The 18,573-nt window shown below is 42.9% G+C and overlaps 1 protein-coding gene across 4 annotated transcripts in view; it reads right to left on the bottom strand.

Moving 5' to 3' along the window:
- CEP128 (centrosomal protein 128) overlaps window positions 1-18,573 on the bottom strand; it is a 400,917-nt gene that overhangs the window by 248,287 nt on the left and 134,057 nt on the right. For all 4 annotated transcript variants that reach the window (XR_010917028.1, XR_010917026.1, XM_067532353.1 and 1 more), the window contains exons 16-17: window positions 13,807-13,983; window positions 10,499-10,558 (exon numbers count right to left, since the gene is read on the bottom strand). Coding sequence is in view for 2 of the 4 variants with exons in the window: in XM_067532353.1 (XP_067388454.1) it covers window positions 10,499-10,558; window positions 13,807-13,983 (237 nt within the window). In the remaining 2 variants the exon portion in view is untranslated. The remainder of the gene's footprint in view (window positions 1-10,498; window positions 10,559-13,806; window positions 13,984-18,573) is intronic.

The following is an 18,573-nucleotide window of genomic DNA, read 5'->3' as shown; positions in this document are numbered from 1 at the left end:
TGAATAGTCTAGTGAGGAGACTCCTCCATCTACCCTTTAAATGCACAAAGGCACATTCTACAACCATTCTGCAACTGCTTAACCTGTTATTAAAACACTCCTTGTTGCGTCAAGATGCCCTGTGTACAGCTTCATTACCAAGGGAGCAAGGGATAAACAGGATCCCTCAGGATCATTGTGGGCATTTCCACACCCCCAAGTTGAATTTTTTGGTCTAGGAAAAAAATGCCCGCCTGCATATTAGAGAACAGCCCCGAATTACAAAATACATGTGCGTCATGCACTTTCCCAGACTACCCCACATAGATGTCTGTGAAATGACCCCTGTGATCCACAAGCCCCTGCAGAACTATGGAAAAGTACCCCTTGCGGCTTATGGTTATCGGTTGCTAGGAGGGCAGGAACTAAGATAGGGATGTGCATTCCATCAATGGCCCCCCCGCCGTTTGGGAACCCCATCATGGCAAACCCCTCCACTATGTCCTGCACATTTCCCAAAGTCTTCGTAGCAGAAGTCTATTGATGGCTCTGCATACTTGAATCACGGACTGAAGCTGATTCATTACAGCCTGCAGCAATCGGGAATTGTTCTGCTTGATGGCTTGTAGCAGGGCAGCCTCGGCAGCATCGCTGTAAAAAAATGGCTTGAAAATACTTTTCCTGTTTGTTTTGTGTGTGGGGGGGGGGGGGAAGGGAAGGGAAGGGAGGGAAGCAGCGCTGCATCATGGGACAATGACACTCGTCCCAACAGCCACTGCGGCTAGTTGCACTGTGGGATAGCTTCCCACACTGCACTGCTTTGCAATTCGAATTAAGAGTGGTCAGTGTAAAAGCAGGAGACCTATGCAAATGGCGTAGTATATACACGCTGCTTAGACTTCTAAAAATCAGCTGCTGAAAGTCGACTTAAACTAAGTCGACTTCACTCTGCAGTGTAGACATAGCCTAACTCCAACACCTGCACCTCTAACCACACTACCTTAAGTATCCGCCACATGAACCACAAAATCATTTCCCATCTACACGAATCTCTACATGAACCTACTATGAATCTCTGATGCTGCAGTGGCTGAGCCTTTAACATGAGACCTCCTTACAAACTTTGCTGTGAAATGGGACGAGACTGTTGGTTTTGTGAGAGTACCATCAAGTTTGCAAATAAGAAAATGAGTGAGGGTTTTACAGAATGCTGTACATAAAACATACATATATATATATACAAACCCACACATACATTTAAAAAAAAACTAAATAGATAAAGTAGACATCCCACTTGTAGTTAGAAAAAATATCATTTCAAAACGAAGATGTAATCTGAGAGAAGACTTTTAAAGCATTAAAAATAACCAGCTTTTATGCTAACAGCTAAACATTTAAGGTGTCACCACTTTAAAAATAAAAAAAGCCCAGGACTTTTATATATTTTAACCAATTGCAGTTCAGTTCATTTGAGTGATGGTGGTCTTGAGGGACCCAGTGGGGTTTAACTAAGAATACAGGGTTTTGGCACTGAGACTCTTGTTTTCTCTGGTGCTCCAGAGATCCGAAGAACAGTGCCTGAGGATGGAGAGTCTCTCCCAGCAAGGCATCAGTGCTAGAAGAGCTTTCCTCAGTGATGCTGCCTTGGAGCACCAGGCAGCTAGATTAGCAGTAGTGCCACCAAGAAGAACCCTTCAACAAGTACCAAGGCTTCTACATAGGGATACTGGACCCTCATCTGCCCAGTCCATGCTCCCTACATACAATCACATGTCTCACTCCTGATGCAAAAGCTTCTCCCTCACACGTTTCCCAAATATCTCTGTTAAACCTCCTTTCTTCCAAAAGCTCTGCTGAAACACACATGGATCCAAGTACATTTCTCTCCAGCTTCCCCCCACCTCCCTGCTCTATCTCCAACATTTCTACTTACCCCACATACATCTCCAGAGCACCACCACCTCACCCAGAGCCCACCCTCATATACTTCTGCTGCCCAGCCTCACCAGAGGTATGTACAGATCACAACTGCGGAATCAAGAAAAGAAATAGTTAGAAAACATCCATTAAAATAAAGTTTCAATGGAAAATTAAAATAAATGCAGTTCTAAAATTGGCCAGAGACCCCCTTCACTTTTGGGATAGGAAATATCAGGAATAAAACCCTTCTCTCTGACACCACATGGAACCACCTCTATGGCTCCCAAGAGAAGGAGCAACTGAACTCCTAGATAATGAGTTTGTCGTGAGAGTGGCCCAGAAAAGGAAAGGGAGGGAGGATGGGAGGGAGCAGTAGAAGCAAATTGGAGAATATATCCCACTTCCACAGTGCTCAAAACCCAAGTAATCCAAGACTAAGCACTGCAGAAATGCAATAGACTGAGATGGTGAGAGGGTTTAGGTCTGGATATTGGAGACACTTGCTTTGCGGTTTCTGAGTGTCGTGAGGGGCCCAGAGCTGAAGAAGCAGGAGAAGGAGGCATACACCTATAATCCCAGGATCTTTTTTTTTTTTTTGATAGTTCCTGCCGAATAGGAGCGGAACGGTCTGTCTGGTCCGAGAATAGAGAAGGACCCTTGAAGCACAAGTCCTGGATAGTAGTCCAGAAAACTGCAGCCAGGATGATCTACACTGTGGAGGCCATGGTTCTAGGGCTGAGTCTGCTGCATCCAGCCCCACCTGCATTGAAGTTTCTATGATCAGTCTGCCATCACTGAACAGGGAAGGGAACTCCTGCCTACCATCCCCTGGAAGCAGCTCCTTGAACTTTTCCATGGACCCTCACAAATTAAAATTATACCATCCCAACAGAGACTGTTGGTTAGCAACAGGCAGCTGCAGACTCCTGGCCAAATGAAACTTCTGCCAAATAAGTGCAAACTTTTAGCATCTTTTGATTTGCAGGTGGCAGCCTGTTGCCCTGGTCATTCTCTCTTATTAGCCACAATGATGACTAATGAGCCTAAAGGTGGGTGAATATAAAGGTACTCAAACCCTTCAGAGGGTAAATTGTACCTTCTTTCCACCTTTTAGAGGTTCAAGGCAAAGAGGATAGAGTCTGCCCCAAAGCTTTAATCAGCTCTAGTATTGCCTTGTTAATTGGCAGAGCTAACCTGGAAGGATGCACCAATGATAAAACATCAGGCAAGGGCTCCATGACCTCTTCAACCTGTGCATCTAAGTCTGCAGCCATTCTCTTCAACAACTCCTGATAAACATTAAAATCACCAGAAGAAAGTGGAGTTGTGTCATATGAAATGGCCTCCTCTGAAGAGGACGAAGAGGAAGTCAAGACCAGAGTGGATAGAATCTCTTCTACCAGCTGTTGTTCTGGTTCTGGAACCTCCTCTTGATGCCTCATGCCAGTCTCAGTGCTGGACTCCTGAGATGGAGCCACTCAGTGCAGACTCAGCCCTTCTAGATGAGGGCACTAAGTATGCATGATGTGGGGAAGATCTGGAAGCTGGAGAAAACTCCAAAGATTCCAAAATGGCCACTGACACATAGCAGGGTCCCATTCTCCTGGCCAGATTCCCATGCCAAGTCCCCTTACAGGGTCGCAACGGATCTGAGCAGAGACTGCCATGCCCTGTTTCAGCATTGTAATACATAAGATTCCCCTCTTCAAGTCAAACAGTGAGGAATCTCCTTCCTCTGACCATGGCAGGCCTGATCCAGTCAGTGCAGGGGACCGGTGCCAAGAGCCTGGTGATTGATGGAGCAACAACATCAAAGCCCGCTTCCCCTTGGATGGTAATGAGGGGGCTGCCTGTCTGGGAAGCAGGCAACTGGGGTACCAGAGGTTGAATCGCTGGCAGAAGTGGCAATGGTGTCGAGTGACTGGACTCCTGTAAGGAAGGAGTCATTGGCACTGAGAGACAGAGAAGGTTTCTTACTGCTGCAAATGTCTCTATGGTAGTTGGCACATAGATGACCTCTTGTGGTGCCAAGGAAGTTGGCAGTGCTGCTTCCAGCACCGAGAGTACTGAGGTTTCAGGTGCACTCTGCTTGACTCCTCCTCAACCCTCTTGCTAAACTTGAAGTGTGGAGACCTTCCCCTGGCCAGAGCCTCTGTGGAAGCTTTGTATTTCTTCCTTGGTACAGGCGAGGGAGAACAGTGCCAGGATTCTGCTAAAGATGCAAGTGCACTGCTTACTGAAACCACAGCACTCAGCACCGAGTCAGATCAGGACAGCTACAATGGTGCCCTGAGCACTGCCTCCATCAGCAGGAATTTCAGCCTAGCCTTCCTAGCCTTCTTTGTGCTAGGTTCAAACATCCTGCATGCCTGGCACCGGCCCTTCACATGTGCTTCTCCAAGCATTTCAAGCAGCTATTGTGCAGGTCACTCACTGGCACAGGTCTGGAGCCAGAAGCACATGGCTTGAAATCTGATGATGGGGCATACCTCGGTACCATAAATAGAAAAAACCCTGGACAGGAAGAACAAGACGTCCAAAACACTTAAAAGAAAAAAAAATCTATAACACAGTTTAAACTTACTTTCCTAACACTACTAAAGACTAGACTAATTATACATATACACTATGTTCACAAAGGCTGAGAGAAATAACAGTTCTAGTATAGAACAGAGTTCCAATGACAATCATTAGTGTTAAGAAGGAACTGGGGGACGGGATGAGGGGGGGCATCCACCCCACACTGGCATGTTAAATGAGGAGTAGGGAAGAAACTGGGGAAGTAGCCAATAGGAGGGGGGCTGTAAGGAGCAGCCAATCCAGGCCCAGCAGGACCATAGAAGAAGAGCAGCATAGCAAAGAAGGGTCAGTGGTTGCTAGGAGCTCAAGGACAGAAGACTGCATCCCTAAGTAGGCTGCAACTCTGTGGCACCTTGGACACAGCCGTGCACACAAGGACCTTGGGAGCAGAGAAGGAGCTCTGGACGGGCTGCTGGAACTGAGCAGGGTGCTCGGGCCACGCGGAAGTGGCCTAGGGAAATGTAGTAGTAGCTGAGGCAAAGGAACGTAATAGGAACAGAAGGTCCCTTGGTTGGGACACAGAGCAGAGGATGGGCCAGGGACTTGCCCCCCACCACCAGTCATATATATTCATTTTTAAGCCTGCTCTTTCTTGTGGATTAAAAAGGTGCAAATCTAAAGAACTGTAATATTTCTATTCCCCTTCATTTCAGGTCTCCTTTATCAATAACTAAAGAAACTCATTTGGCAGATTTATGAAAACAATTACTAAATGCCCTTTGGAATGTCCTTCTAATACGGCCTAGGATGTCAGTGACACCTATCTGAATAGGAGACTGTTTCCTATATAGTTCTTGTCCTCTGATTCAAAATCTTATCTCTGTTATTTATAGTGATATTCACTCTTGATCTATGTGCATTACATACTAGTCCATCAATAACTTTAAGCCGTCTTGCTAGCAAACAGATTCAATTTCTCCTCAGTCAATGGGTCAACTTTTCTTCCCCTGCCACTAGCCTTTTACACTGTGGAGAGAAAGGTTTGTTTCATGCAGTATAAAAGCTATTTTGATCATGAGAAGCCTAATCCTATTAAAAGATACTGGATAAGACTGCTTACAGGGCTTGCAAAGTAAAAAGCAAGGGTTAGAAGTTACCAGTCATCTCTTTGAACAATTAAGCTGAGGCACAGAAATGAAAGCTTAGAGTTGCTCACATGGCAGGGTTGCCAGGCTCATAAGAGGTTTCCAATCATGTGTGGACTCACATTATAAGGCTCATGGGCTTTAGAAGAGGGGTCGAGAGAAAATAGCACATTTTTCAAGAATCCAGTCTAAAAGCCTTTAAATATAAAACAAAACTGCCTTACATCAAAACATTCCTTGCCTTCTCTTATAACCCTGCAGATGGAAGCATACCTTTGGACTATAAACTTACCTTGTTTTACTCAAGGTGATATACCTTGACTTTAGCAAAGCTTTTGATACGGTTTCTCACAGTATTCTTATCAGCAAGTTAAAGAAGTATGGGTTGGATGAATGGACTATAAAATGGATAGTGAACTGGCTAGAGCATAGGGCTCAACGAGTAGTGATCAATGGCTCCATGTCTAGCTGGCAACCGGTCACAAGCGGAGTTCCCCAGGGGTCGGTCCTGGGGCCGGTTTTGTTCAACATCTTTATTAATGATCTGGAGGATGGGGTAGATTGCACCCTCAGCAAGTTTGCGGACGACACTAAGCTGGGGGGAGTGGTAGATACCTTGCAAGGTAGGGACAGGATACAGAGTGACCTAAACAAACTGGAGGATTGGGCCAAAAGAAATCTAATGAGGTTCAACAAAGAAAAGTGCAGAGTCCTCCACTTAGGAAGAAAGAATCCCATGCACAGCTATAGACTGGGGACCGACGAGCTGGGCAGCAGCTCTGCAGAAAAGGACCTGGGGGTAACAGTGGATAAAAAGCTGGATATGAGTCAGCAGGGTGCCCTGGTTGTCAAGAAGGCCAATGGCATATTGGGCTGCATTAGGAGGGGCATTGCTAGCAGGTCACGGGAAGTGATTATTCCCCTCTATTCGGCATTGGTGAGGCCGCATTTAGAATATTGTGTCCAGTTTTGGGCCCCCCAATACAAAAAGGATGTGGACAAGTTGGAGAGAGTCCAGCGGAGGGCAACAAAAATGATTAGGGGGCTGGAGCACAGGACTTATGAGGAGAGGCTGAGGGAACTGGGCTTGTTTAGTCTGCAAAAGAGAAGAGTGAGGGGGATTTGATAGCGGCCTTTAACTACCTGAAAGGGGGTTCCAGGGAGGATGGGGCTAGGCTGTTCTCGGTGGTGGCAGATGACAGAACAAGGAGCAACGGTCTCAAGTTGCAGGGAGGGAGGTCTAGGTTGGACATTAGGAAAAAGTTTTTTACTAGGAGGGTGGTGAAGCACTGGAATGGGTTACCTAGGGAGGTGGTGGAATCTCCATCCTTAGAGGTTTTTAAGCTGCGGCTTGACAAAGCCCTGGTTGGGATGATATAGCAGAGGTTAGTCCTGCTTTGAGCAGGGGGTTGGACTAGATGACCTCCTGAGGTCCCTTCCAACTCTAATATTCTATGATTCTATGATTCTATGAAAAGGTATTGATAAAAGAGAAAAAGCAATCCAGAAAACAGGGTTACTTACCAATAACTGTTGTTCTTCGAGATGTGTTGCTCATATCCATTCCAAAACAGGTGAGTGCGCACCACTATGCACTGGTTCCTGGAACTTTTTTCCCCCTTACAAACCCCATAGGGTTGGCTCAGGTGCCCCCTGGAGTACTGCGCTCATGCCGCAGTACATAGGGTGCCGCCGACCTTGCGGGCCGCCAGTCCCTTCTTTCTGCCAACTCCGACAGCGGGGATGGAGGGTGGGTGTGGAATGGATATGAGCAACACATCTCGAAGAACAACAGTTACTGGTAAGTAACCCTGTTTTCTACTTTGAGTGATTGCTCATATACATTCCAACATAGGTGATTAAATAACCATACCTTGGAGTTGGGTAGGAGTTACCGGTGAGCTGTCCTCAGCATGGCACGTCCAAATCCCGCGTCTTCTCTCGCCTGCTGCACGATGGCGTAGTGGGACGTGAAGGTGTGTACCGATGACCAGATGGCAGCTTTGCAGATGTCCTGCAGGGGCACCCTTTCCAGGAAGACCGCGGACGAGGCCTAGGCTCTGGTTGAGTGCGCCAAAACAGCCCCTGGAATCTCGCAGCAGCACCTGATGCAGGTGGTGATCCAGGCAGAGATGCGCTGGGTGGAGACAGGTGAGCCCTTCATCCGATCTGCCACCACCATGAACAGCTGCGTAGACTTCCAGAACGTCCTCTCAATGTAGTAGGCCAGGGCCCGTCTCATGTCCAGCGAACGCCATCTCCGCTCCTCCTCCGACCCGTGCAGTTTTGGGAAAAACACGGGGAGGAAGATATCTTGATTATAGTGGAACTGGGAGACTACCTTGGGCAGGAAAGCTGGATGGGATCTCAACCGCACTTTATCCTTATAAAAGAAGGTATGGAGGCTCCGAGGTCAAAGTTCTTATCTCGGAGACCCTCCTAGCTGATGTAATGGCCACCAGGAAGGCTACCTTCCATGAGAGGACAAGCAGTGGGCATGTAGCCATGGGCTCGAAAGGGGGTCCCCGTTAGTCTGGCGAGGACCAGGTTCAAATCCCAGAGAGGCACCGGGTCACGGACCTGCAGGTATAGCCTCTCCACCCCTTTGAGGAAGCTCATCAACATGGGATGGGAAAACAACGACCGTCCCTCCATCGCCTGGCGGAAGGCCGAGACGGCCGCCAGGTGCACCCTCAGGGATGCCAGTGCTAAACCCTGTATAGGCGAGCTGCTAGGTGGGATGCCCCGGGACTCTGCCCAACAGGTAAACCCGTTTCCACTTGGCCCGGTACACAACTTGAGTGGAAGGTTTTCTGCTGCCCAGCAGAATCTGTTGGACCTGCACCAAACAGGCTCTCTCTCCCTCCGTCAGCCACAGAGTCTCCAGGCCGTCAGGTGGAGCGAGTTTAGGTCCGGATGCAGCAAGCGACCCTGGTCCTGGGAGAGCAGGTCGTAATGCCTCGGGAGCTCCACGGGCGGGGCGATGGACAGGTTCAGCAGCATACTGAACCAATGCTGTCTCGGCCATGCTGGGGCGATCAGTATCACGTCCGCTCTGTCCCTCTTGATTTTCAAGAGGACCTTGGGAAGGAGCGGAATGGGGGGAAACGCATACATGAGGGTCCCCATCCAGTCTATAAGGAACGCGTCGGAGATGGAGCCCAGTTCGCGACCCCAGAGCGAGCAGAACCTCGGGCACTTCCTGTTCCAGGATGACGCAAACAGGTCCAGTTGGGGAACCCCCCACTTGTGGAAAATAAAAGTTATCACCTCTGGGTGTAGCGACCAGTCGTGTCAGGGTAGAAACGACCTACTGAGTCAGTCCGGCTTGTCGTTCCTGACCCCCCGGGAGGTGAGAGGCAGATATATGGAAGTCGTGCCTCACCGCAAAGTCCCAAAGTCGAATGGCCTCTTGGCAAAGGGCCGAGGAGCACGCCTCCCCCTGCCTGTACATATAGAACATGGCTGCTGTGTTATCCGTGAGGACCTGCACCATCCTGCCCCTCAGGAACCTGAGGAATACTTTGCAGGCCAGCTGTACTGCCCTGAGCTCCCGGACATTGATATGGAGGCTCTTTTCCTCCTCCGACCAGAGCCCCTGGGTGCTCAGGTCAGTGCTGATGTGGGCCCCCCACCCAACATCCGAAACGTCCATGATTAGGGTAATAGATGGTGCCAGATCCCGGAACGGGACCCCCCTCAGTACTTCCCCAGGGATCCTCCACCAGTTCAGGGAGGTCAGGACTGTGGGTGAACCGTGTTTAAGGAATGGCAGGCTGGTGCATACACCGAGGCTAACCACGCCTGGAGAGGCCTGACTTTGAGGGGAGCCAGCCTCACCACGTACGTTCATGCCGCCATGTGTCCCAACAGCTGCAGGCAGTGCCTGGCTATCGTCTCGTTCTTTTTGCATGCGCGGCTTGAAGGCTTTGCAAATCCTGCACTTGTCCTTATGGTGCTGCTCTCCCAAACAGTGGAGGCAGCGGTCGTGAGGGTCACTCATGGGGACGGGTTTTCCGCAAGCGGTGCAGGACTTGAATCCTGTTGTGCCGGGCATGGACCAGCAGTAAGCCCCTAAGGGTTTCTTATCTAATCTAATGCTAACTATACTACTTAACAACTAATTAACTCTAAATGTTTAACTATAAAGAACAGTTCAAAGGGGAAAGCTATTTGCTTGTAAGGCAAGAGGCAAGACGTTCCAGTAACCGTCACGGGCGGAAAGAAGGAACTTAGGGCCCGCAGGGTCGGAGGTGCCCTACGTACCGCGGCATGAGCGCGGTACTCCAGGGGGCGCCTGAGCCGACCCTACGGGGTCTGCTAAGGGGGAAAAAGTTCCAGGAACCAGTACACGGTGGCGCGCACTCACCTATATTGGAATGGATATGAGCAATCACTCAAAGTAGAACTAAGGGTCATCTTTTCAGGAGAGTTTCTCCATTTCACCCACAAATGCATTTGTTTAGCTGGGTGCTCCGAATTTGGGAGTGCTCACATTTAGTGAGCACAATTAAGGGAGAAATGCTATACATTTGGCTCTGCAAAGATCTGCCACTTGTTGATGCTAAGTAACATAACTGCCAATAAAAGGGTCAATAAACAGGCTAACATCTGATACCCTTCAGAAATACGGTGTACTCTATACTGCAAAAATGGATTTGTAGACACTTCTTCACACTGGAAAGCACCTATTGCTCCCCAGCAAGAGATAGTCAAAGACCTTCAGCTGAAAAATGTAACTACCATCAATTGCCTAGAAAGACCAGTCACCAAGCTGAAAATATCAATACACCTATCAGAGAAATGTTACAGGTTTTTAATTTTTTTTTCTCCACCCCTTTTTAACCACAATTTTCAAATACCACTTTTTAGTGACCAAAACCAACTGTTAAGTGTTATCTTACCCAGTAATATCCAATAAGAGCTTAGGTTACCTTTGTTTCTGCTAACCAGAGATGAGGGTCATTCTGTAACCCAGCTGTAAGTGATATTGCCTGTAAAAAAACAACAACAATTTAGACACAAAGGAGATTTTTTTTCTTGTTTACTGAAAAAAATGAGCACACTAGTTCAAAAACTCATTACTAAAGGCCAGTGCTAGAAGGTTTATTCCTAAATATTTTAAAGAGATGTTTAACTTTATATTAGTCACTTTTAAAGGGTAAAGCAATGAAGTGTCATCAATATAATTCTTGTTTAAAATGGAACTCAGGTCAGCAGTTACTTGGTATATATTAATTCTGTTTTTCCCCCTTTCTTTATCCCTATGATCAATACAACACTATATGATTAGAACTTCCTCAAAACGCTTACATATTTTATTATTAGGTTATAATTGTACTGTATCAACAACAATGCATCAAGATGTGTATTCTTAGGTGCCCCTTTCTGAAAATTATGCTTAACTTGCAGTGCAATGCAATTTACAATTGTTGATCTGAATCACATATTAAAAAGCTTGGGTTTTTTTGTTTTTTAAAAAGGCTAGCTTCAGAAGCATCCAACCTCATTCCCTCCAGACTGTAGAGCATCACACAGTGTAGCACAGATGTGATTTCATTGTTAGCAATTTGGCTTTTCTTCTGGAATAGGACATGAGATTTTTGACTGCTCTATTAAATTACACATTTCTTGCTTTATCATGATAAATGTACAGACACCACCATCAATAAAAACTCAACATTTGCTATTCCACTGTAATGATGGTATCTTCTATTCCAACTATTAAGAAGATACCACATTTACTTCACGTATCTGAGATTGATGATTACAAGTTCTTATATATGCCTACTTGTACATTAAGATAATAAAATTACAAATGAAGACAGAAGATAAATCTGTACTGGGTATTTCATTAACAAATCATACATCAGGTGGTCTGCCACGCTGCTCTTCCATCAATCCCTTCTAAATCCAACTAAACTACGTAAAGTTAAAACTTGTTAAAAAGGTAATATTAGACCTAATGTCTATGTTTTTATTAAGCAGGTCTATTCCTTTTAGTGGATTATCATTAGTTTTTTTTAAATAAGTAGACAGAAAAGAATCTGTGTTGCACAGATCTGTACTTTTAATGGAAGTCTAGTTACGTTCAATGTCCATTTAACATCTGACACATCCTCTTTTGTAGAGATAAGACCTATATCATGGCTGATATATCCTGCCCTTTTCCATCTCAAAGCAATATGACTTTATTTATTGTTTAATTTACAGTACTTGTTGGACTGAGATACTTTTATATGGTATTCAAAGAGGTTTTACTATATACCTATATAGGGCTTCTCTGGTGCAAGTCAAGTCATTTTTTTGTAAGAAGTCTATTCCTTTAACACTATTTATTTAAATGGGCTCTACTACCTATGTCAAAATGAAAGGACCACAAATAGTCTCTCTTGTACTTGTTTGCATATTGAGAGAGTCAAAATACTTGGGGGGTTTTTTGGAGGGAAAGGTTTCAGGGGGAGTTCATGTGGCAGAAAAAGACTGGTTGAACAAAATAAATCCCAACAGTTTATCTAGAATTTGCTTTGGGACAACTAACAAACCTGGTCAGATTTTTGCTTTTGGGAGAATTCAGTGGATGAACACTAGAGATTCTCTAGCTTCCTCCAATACAACCATTATTTTCCCCTTAAGTCCCCACAAGACAACTAGATTACAGTGATATTCCTAGAAGAAAAGGACTTTAGTTAAACCTTTCCAGAGCCCGTGGCAGAACTGAGGAGAGGAAATAGTGCTGGGGAGAGGGAAGTCCAATGAAAGCCACATTTTTGCTACTTCTCCCAGGGCCAACTGCACTGACTCCACACAACATCTCTACCCAGTACCAACATGGGCTGACAGCAAAAAATTATTTTGCTATAAGAAAAATGATGCCCTCTTCGTGGTCTAGATCAAAGGTCAAGAGGCTCAAATTTGTTTTAAGCTTGCCAACAGCATACAACTGAAGGGGTTTGATGAAACTCAATGAGTCAGGAGAAAATGGCATGCAAATTTTTCTTTTACAATGAAAACAAAACCTCCCCAGACTTTGGCATTATTTTTCAATTCTAAGTTAACTATAATTTCTAGAATGGGTGTAAATTAAAGGATTAATTCCCTCTGTGCTGCCCAGTAGACTTTAAAAATCAGAATTTGGAAGTGCATAAAATGAGGAAGATTAGGAAATTTGAACTTTATTATGTTGTAAAACATTTAAACAGTTTGATGTGTCTGTTCCAGGATGTCATACTCAGTTCATTACTCCAGGGTCTGAATGTCCAAATGTTTAGAGATATTTCCATGTTGAAAAACAGTCTATTTTCCTTTTTTTTTTTTTTTTTTTTTTAAGCATACTACGGCAACAACAACATTCAAACTCTTCAAAAAACATGCTGTGTTAAGAGATAAAAGAATGTGTGTTTCAAGTATAAAGCATATTATGTATAATTATCTCCATTTTTTGTAATATTAGAAAATATATGATGACTGCGTCAAATTTAAAACATTGGATTACTTCAGTAAGAAAGCACAAGAAAGAACATTAGAAAAATTTTCTGTTGTGCTACCATCTTATTAAATGCAAAAAGAAATTTTAAAATAATCATTTTGAATCTGTCTAAGGAATACTTTAAGCAGTTTCTTAATGTTTTTTGAAAAACTAGATTTTTTATAAAGATTATTTTTTTCATTATTTGATAAAGTAGCACGCTGAAGTCTATTAATAAATATGCTGGGGATTTAAATATATAACACTTTCTCTCTTAGCCACTTTGTCATATGAGAGAGACAGGACACAATATGAAAGGATTACTGATATGACCCATAATTTTAAGATTTGAACATCATTTCCAAGCAAAATTGTAAGAAAAGTTAATGTACAGTGGCAAACTATATTATTTTCCCCTCCGAGCCAATGTGATGCAGCCGGACCAGGAGGTCATTTCACATGAGCCAACAATATTTGGAAACCATTATTTACAAAGAAAAACACTGGCAACTGAAAAAGATAAATTCTGGAGATGCACAGGAGAGGGCCCCTGTTATCTCTTGATAAGATACATGGCAACATGCTTCACTCCACAATTCCATAATATGCTTAATACCATATTTTTAAAAATTGTGTCAGCTTTTGAAATCTTTTACTCAACAAACTATCTGTAGCAAGTATGTGAATACAAGCAGCCATGCATAAAAATTCCATTATGGTAACCCATTAGGTAACTAACTAAAAATATAAGGCAGATTGAAAACTAATACTTACTTTGAATTTCTCCACAGAGTCCCTGGAAAAGATTTCACAAGCTGCATCAATTTCACTTCCTATCATAGTGAGAATGGATTCTTGTTCCGTCTCTAGACAACGCAGCTGATCCCTAAACTGTAATCTGGCCTCCTCCATCCTCCTCAGATGATCTTCTTCACTCCTTATCTGTTTATCCTGGGGCAAAAGAAGGAAGGAATAATAAAAAGAGATTTACTCTTAAATTAACATAAATCTTTTTTTAGATTGTGGTTCCAGAATGGAAGAGGGCATTGTCCTATAGAGCTCTCATTATTTCATCCCCCCCATACACACACACGGCAGCTTGCAATTAATGACCTATGTCCTTGGTAGGTTATCACCATATTAGATGGAACATTTGGAATAATTTAACCAAATCAAAAGGAAAAATAGGGAAGGAAATATTTTATCAGGCTAATCCACATTTCCGTTAAAAAAACATAAGAAATCGGCCTTTCAATATGCACTTGTATGCACATAGAGTTCACTAAACCTCCCAAGTCAAGGGGGCATGCAGAGGGTGGCAAATTATTGTGACCAACAAATTGGTGTTTTCTTGCATCCAATCCAGAAAAATACCAGCTACTGCCAATTCAACTTCATTCAAACCCATGAAAGGAAGGGACTGCAGTTGTTCACAGATTATTTTTAAACAAGGACTCCTGAAATCTCAGGCAACCTCTAAACAAAATATCCACATATACACAGTACTAGTATGTACTATGCATATGATGAATCTCTACTCATGTATTTATACTACACATTATACTTTTTAAATGTGCCATTCCGAAACATACAAGTTTTATGAAATTAAGATGAGCTAACAAATTTGACAGATGTCCTGCAGAGAAGCCTGATTTTTTTAATAATTAGAGAAATACCCAAGTTAACTAAACAGCAGCAACGTTACATCAAAAACATCACAAGGATTTCACTATGCAGAGTTACTAGTTTTTGTATATTACACACTACCAGTATAGGAATTTTGAAGGTACTGTTACAATCTATGTTACTACTAATGCAGGTAATAGGGTTGCACTATTTACCTTTCTAGTTTTAGTATCCTCTATATAGACTGAGGATGAAACATCACACTACATTCCAAAAAACCCAACCTGTTTAAATAAATGACTCCCTTAATTAAAAAATTTGCTTTATATTTCCTTTTATTTGTTTATTTGACTGCAACCCCCCACCTTCTAATATCTTCAGGCCTAAAGGGGAGGGAAGTAGTCATGGTTAACTGGGAATTGTATGAAAGGAAAAAGAAAAGGACAAAGTTGTTCAGAGATTTCTCTCTATGATCTCATTCTCACCTCCAAAAACATTTAAGCTATTTAAGTATATATCATATGTTTTTACACTGAAATCACACTGAGAGGGAGAAAAGGTAGAAAATGAATAAATATTTCTTGAAGAACTATAGAAGATAATGGTTTTCACTAAAGAAAAAGAAACAAGGTGCTTTACTTTATGTATTTCCAGGTTGGAGTTGGAAGAAAAAGTATGTTTTGTACACCACCCCATTTCTGAAGATGTATTCTGATGTCAGTTAATGTTAGCTGTAGTGTTCTTGCAATATTTGGTTTAATCCAAATGCAGAGTATAGAGAACCCAATACACAAATACCAACAACGTTAATTGCATCGTTTTATCTGGATTTATAATTGTCAATATCAAGAGTATTACCATTCATAAATCACTCTCCTCCTTCTGCAGGCTTTCCGAGAACTCCAGTGGTGGGGGAGGAGAGGAACCAGCTGCTGCAGTAAATGTTGTTGGTGATTCAGAAACTGAGACTCTTACCTGTACTGAATCAATGTCCCAGTTGAGTATGGTGTCAGGATATACTGTGCAGCTGTTGAAGTCACAGTCTTTCCAGATGACATTTGAAATAATATTTAGCACTTATATTAATACTTTCCACCTTTGAAACACCCTATGCACATTAGCTATGTAATCAACTAATCCAACAATCAAACCATGCATGGTCATTAAAAAATGATTAGGGGGCTGGAGTTCAAGACTTATGAGGAGAGGCTGAGGGAACTAGCCTTATTTAGTCTGCAGAAGAGAAGAATGAGGGGGGATTTGATAGCAGCCTTTAACTACCTGAAAGGGGGTTCCAGGGAGGATGGAGCTAGGCTGTTCTCAGTGGTGGCAGATGACAGAACAAGGAGCAACGGTCTCACATTGCAGTGGGGGAGGTCTAGGTTGGACATTAGGAAAAAGTTTTTCATGAGGAGGGTGGTGAAGCACTGGAATGGGTTACCTAGGGAGGTGGTGGAATCTCCATCTTTGGAGGTTTTTAAGATGCGGCTTGAAAAAGCCCTGGCTGGGATTATTTAGCTAAGGTTAGTCCTGGTTAGTCCTGCTTTGAGCAGGGGGTTGGACTAGATGACCACCTGAGGTCCCTTCCAACTCTATGATTCTATGATTAAATAGATTCTATGGCTTTTGGTGGGGGGGCTAGAGGGCAGGAGGGGGAGTTGAAATGTTAGCTTTGGTGCCCTTGCTAGATTGTAATTCAGATAATTATATTTTACCAACTTAATTTCTCCTTAAGTATCAACTAGATACAGTACTTTATACTTATTGCAATAAATTATGATACAGTGATGCTGTGCACCGTTAAACAGCTGCCATGTGTTTCTCCATGGGTAGGCTGCATTTCAGTGCTGGATGAAATAATTCCTGTATTTTATGGAAGAAACTGAATACCACTGTGTGTTCCTTCTGGATAAATGATGCTACTAAAATGTAAGAGGCTATTACATATGTGCAGCAGGATATTTATCACAACATTACTGTATAAAGGATAGATAGTATTCTTCCTTTTCAAATACTCAGTGCTGATAAAATAGATGTCATAATGGCTGTAAAAATGCTATCATCTTATTTTTAAGCAAAACAACATAATAGTCTTATTAAAATTAGAGCAAGTTATATTGGTTCCATTAAAAAGAAAAAAAAGGAAGCGATAAAATAATTGAGAGGGCATTCTAAATCTTCCGTTCTTCTTCTTGTCCTTCTAGCTGTCCTGCACCAGGACCCAGCAGGACACACAGCATAGGTCACTGGGCTCCAGTGCCTCACCACCAGTCCAATTCCCCAAAGCCCACAAAAAGCAGGAAATCCAGGGAAAAACCCTTTTGAAAAGTCTGAGGGAGCAGCCTTAAAGTCAATGGTTTGGCGATGTCACAATTACTTATGCAAATTGGATTCACTGATTCTTGTCTGGTGGGAGCGGAGAGATAGATAATATAAAATAGATAATTAAAAGATATTACTTAAAAAAATTAGACCAGGTTTAAATATACTTCCCCCGACCCCCCCACCCAATATGGAGTAGACAGGATTTCAAATACCAAAGAAAGAATGGTCCAAAATTAATAAAATAAGCCCCAATCCAGCAAAGGGACCTGCATGTGCCGAGTCTCATCAAAGTTCTCATCAAAGGCATAAAATTTTGAACAGACTCTCTCTCTCTTTGCTGGAATAAGACCAAAAACAATAATAATCAAAGCACTGATAGTGAGGTATGGGGTCTGTTAACTAAGGTGTGATCCTGCAATTGGCTCTTCCCAGGTCGGCCCTCTGAGTCCCTTTGATATGCAACTTAATTAAGACAATTTAGAGACAATTTAAAAGATAAGGTGGGTGGGAAAGGATGTACTGCAAGATTAAGACAGTGAGGTAATCCACACAACCACAGGTGGTCACAATTTATACACTTCTTGGTCTTTCGCTGTATTCATAAGGAACTCTACATGAAACAAAATCTAACCCAAACCTTCTCTCCAGGCTTAGCTTCTCAGCCCACTGCATTAGTCTTCTTCCTCTGGAAAGCCACTTGCATACCCTTATATCTAGTTGGGATAAGCAACTGCCTCAAGGTGTAACCAGAAACCATTTAACAATTTCCCAGCAGGATCACCACCAGCAAGCAGGGACAGATGTTTCAGCCCATTAAACCAATGTTAGACTCTGTGAATTATGCCTCCCTGAAAAATAGATACTTTGGTACCGCAGTCACAGGTGAAGAAGCAAACTTTTAGTTTTCAAGGTACATTATTAATTTATTATGCTATTTATTAGTCTTTACCCATGATTAACAGGAGAAAGCCCAAGTATCAAAGTTTTGGCTTAAAAGTCTTCTACAAAATATTAGCAAGAAATAAAAAACAAACCAAACTGCATTATGGTAGAATTAAGGATCTCTCTTAAATTCATAAAATAAATTCAACATTATGAAAATCTTCCTTTTATCTGACAGATTGATACTTGCAAACTTCAGGAAAACGTTGAAGTTAGACCATTCCAGCAACTCAAGTTAGCTTCCCTGCCTATCTTTTAAATCTAGGGAACTTTAACCTTGCAAGACAAGCTATGAAACCACATTATCTGGAGCAAAAGTCGGATGTGGAAACTTTTTGCTCACTAAAGAAAAATCACTCATTACTTGACCAAATACACTTGACACAGCTGCATGAAGATGCAGCACACAGTAATAACATACAGTGGAAACAACAGTCTTACTTTTTTACAATAAAAAAGGAGGTAGATTATTAGCACAGGGTTTAATCAAGTTGTGCACAGTACTTAATTTGGCAGGTTAATAGTTTATGTACAATTATGTACAAACTTCCTTGTAAAACACTAAAAACTAAAGAGAGAAATTATATTGAGATTACCCATGTGCATTTTAACTGTACTGTATAACAAATAATATATCTAAATATTTGA

Source organism: Emydura macquarii, unplaced genomic scaffold, assembly GCF_026122565.2.
Source record: "Emydura macquarii macquarii isolate MOO-44397 ecotype Brisbane River unplaced genomic scaffold, CSIRO-AGI_Emac_v2 contig_374, whole genome shotgun sequence".
In the NCBI taxonomy this organism is placed as follows: domain Eukaryota; kingdom Metazoa; phylum Chordata; order Testudines; family Chelidae; genus Emydura; species Emydura macquarii.
Note: the sequence above shows the minus strand (reverse complement) of the source record. Positions and strands in the feature narration are given on the sequence as shown.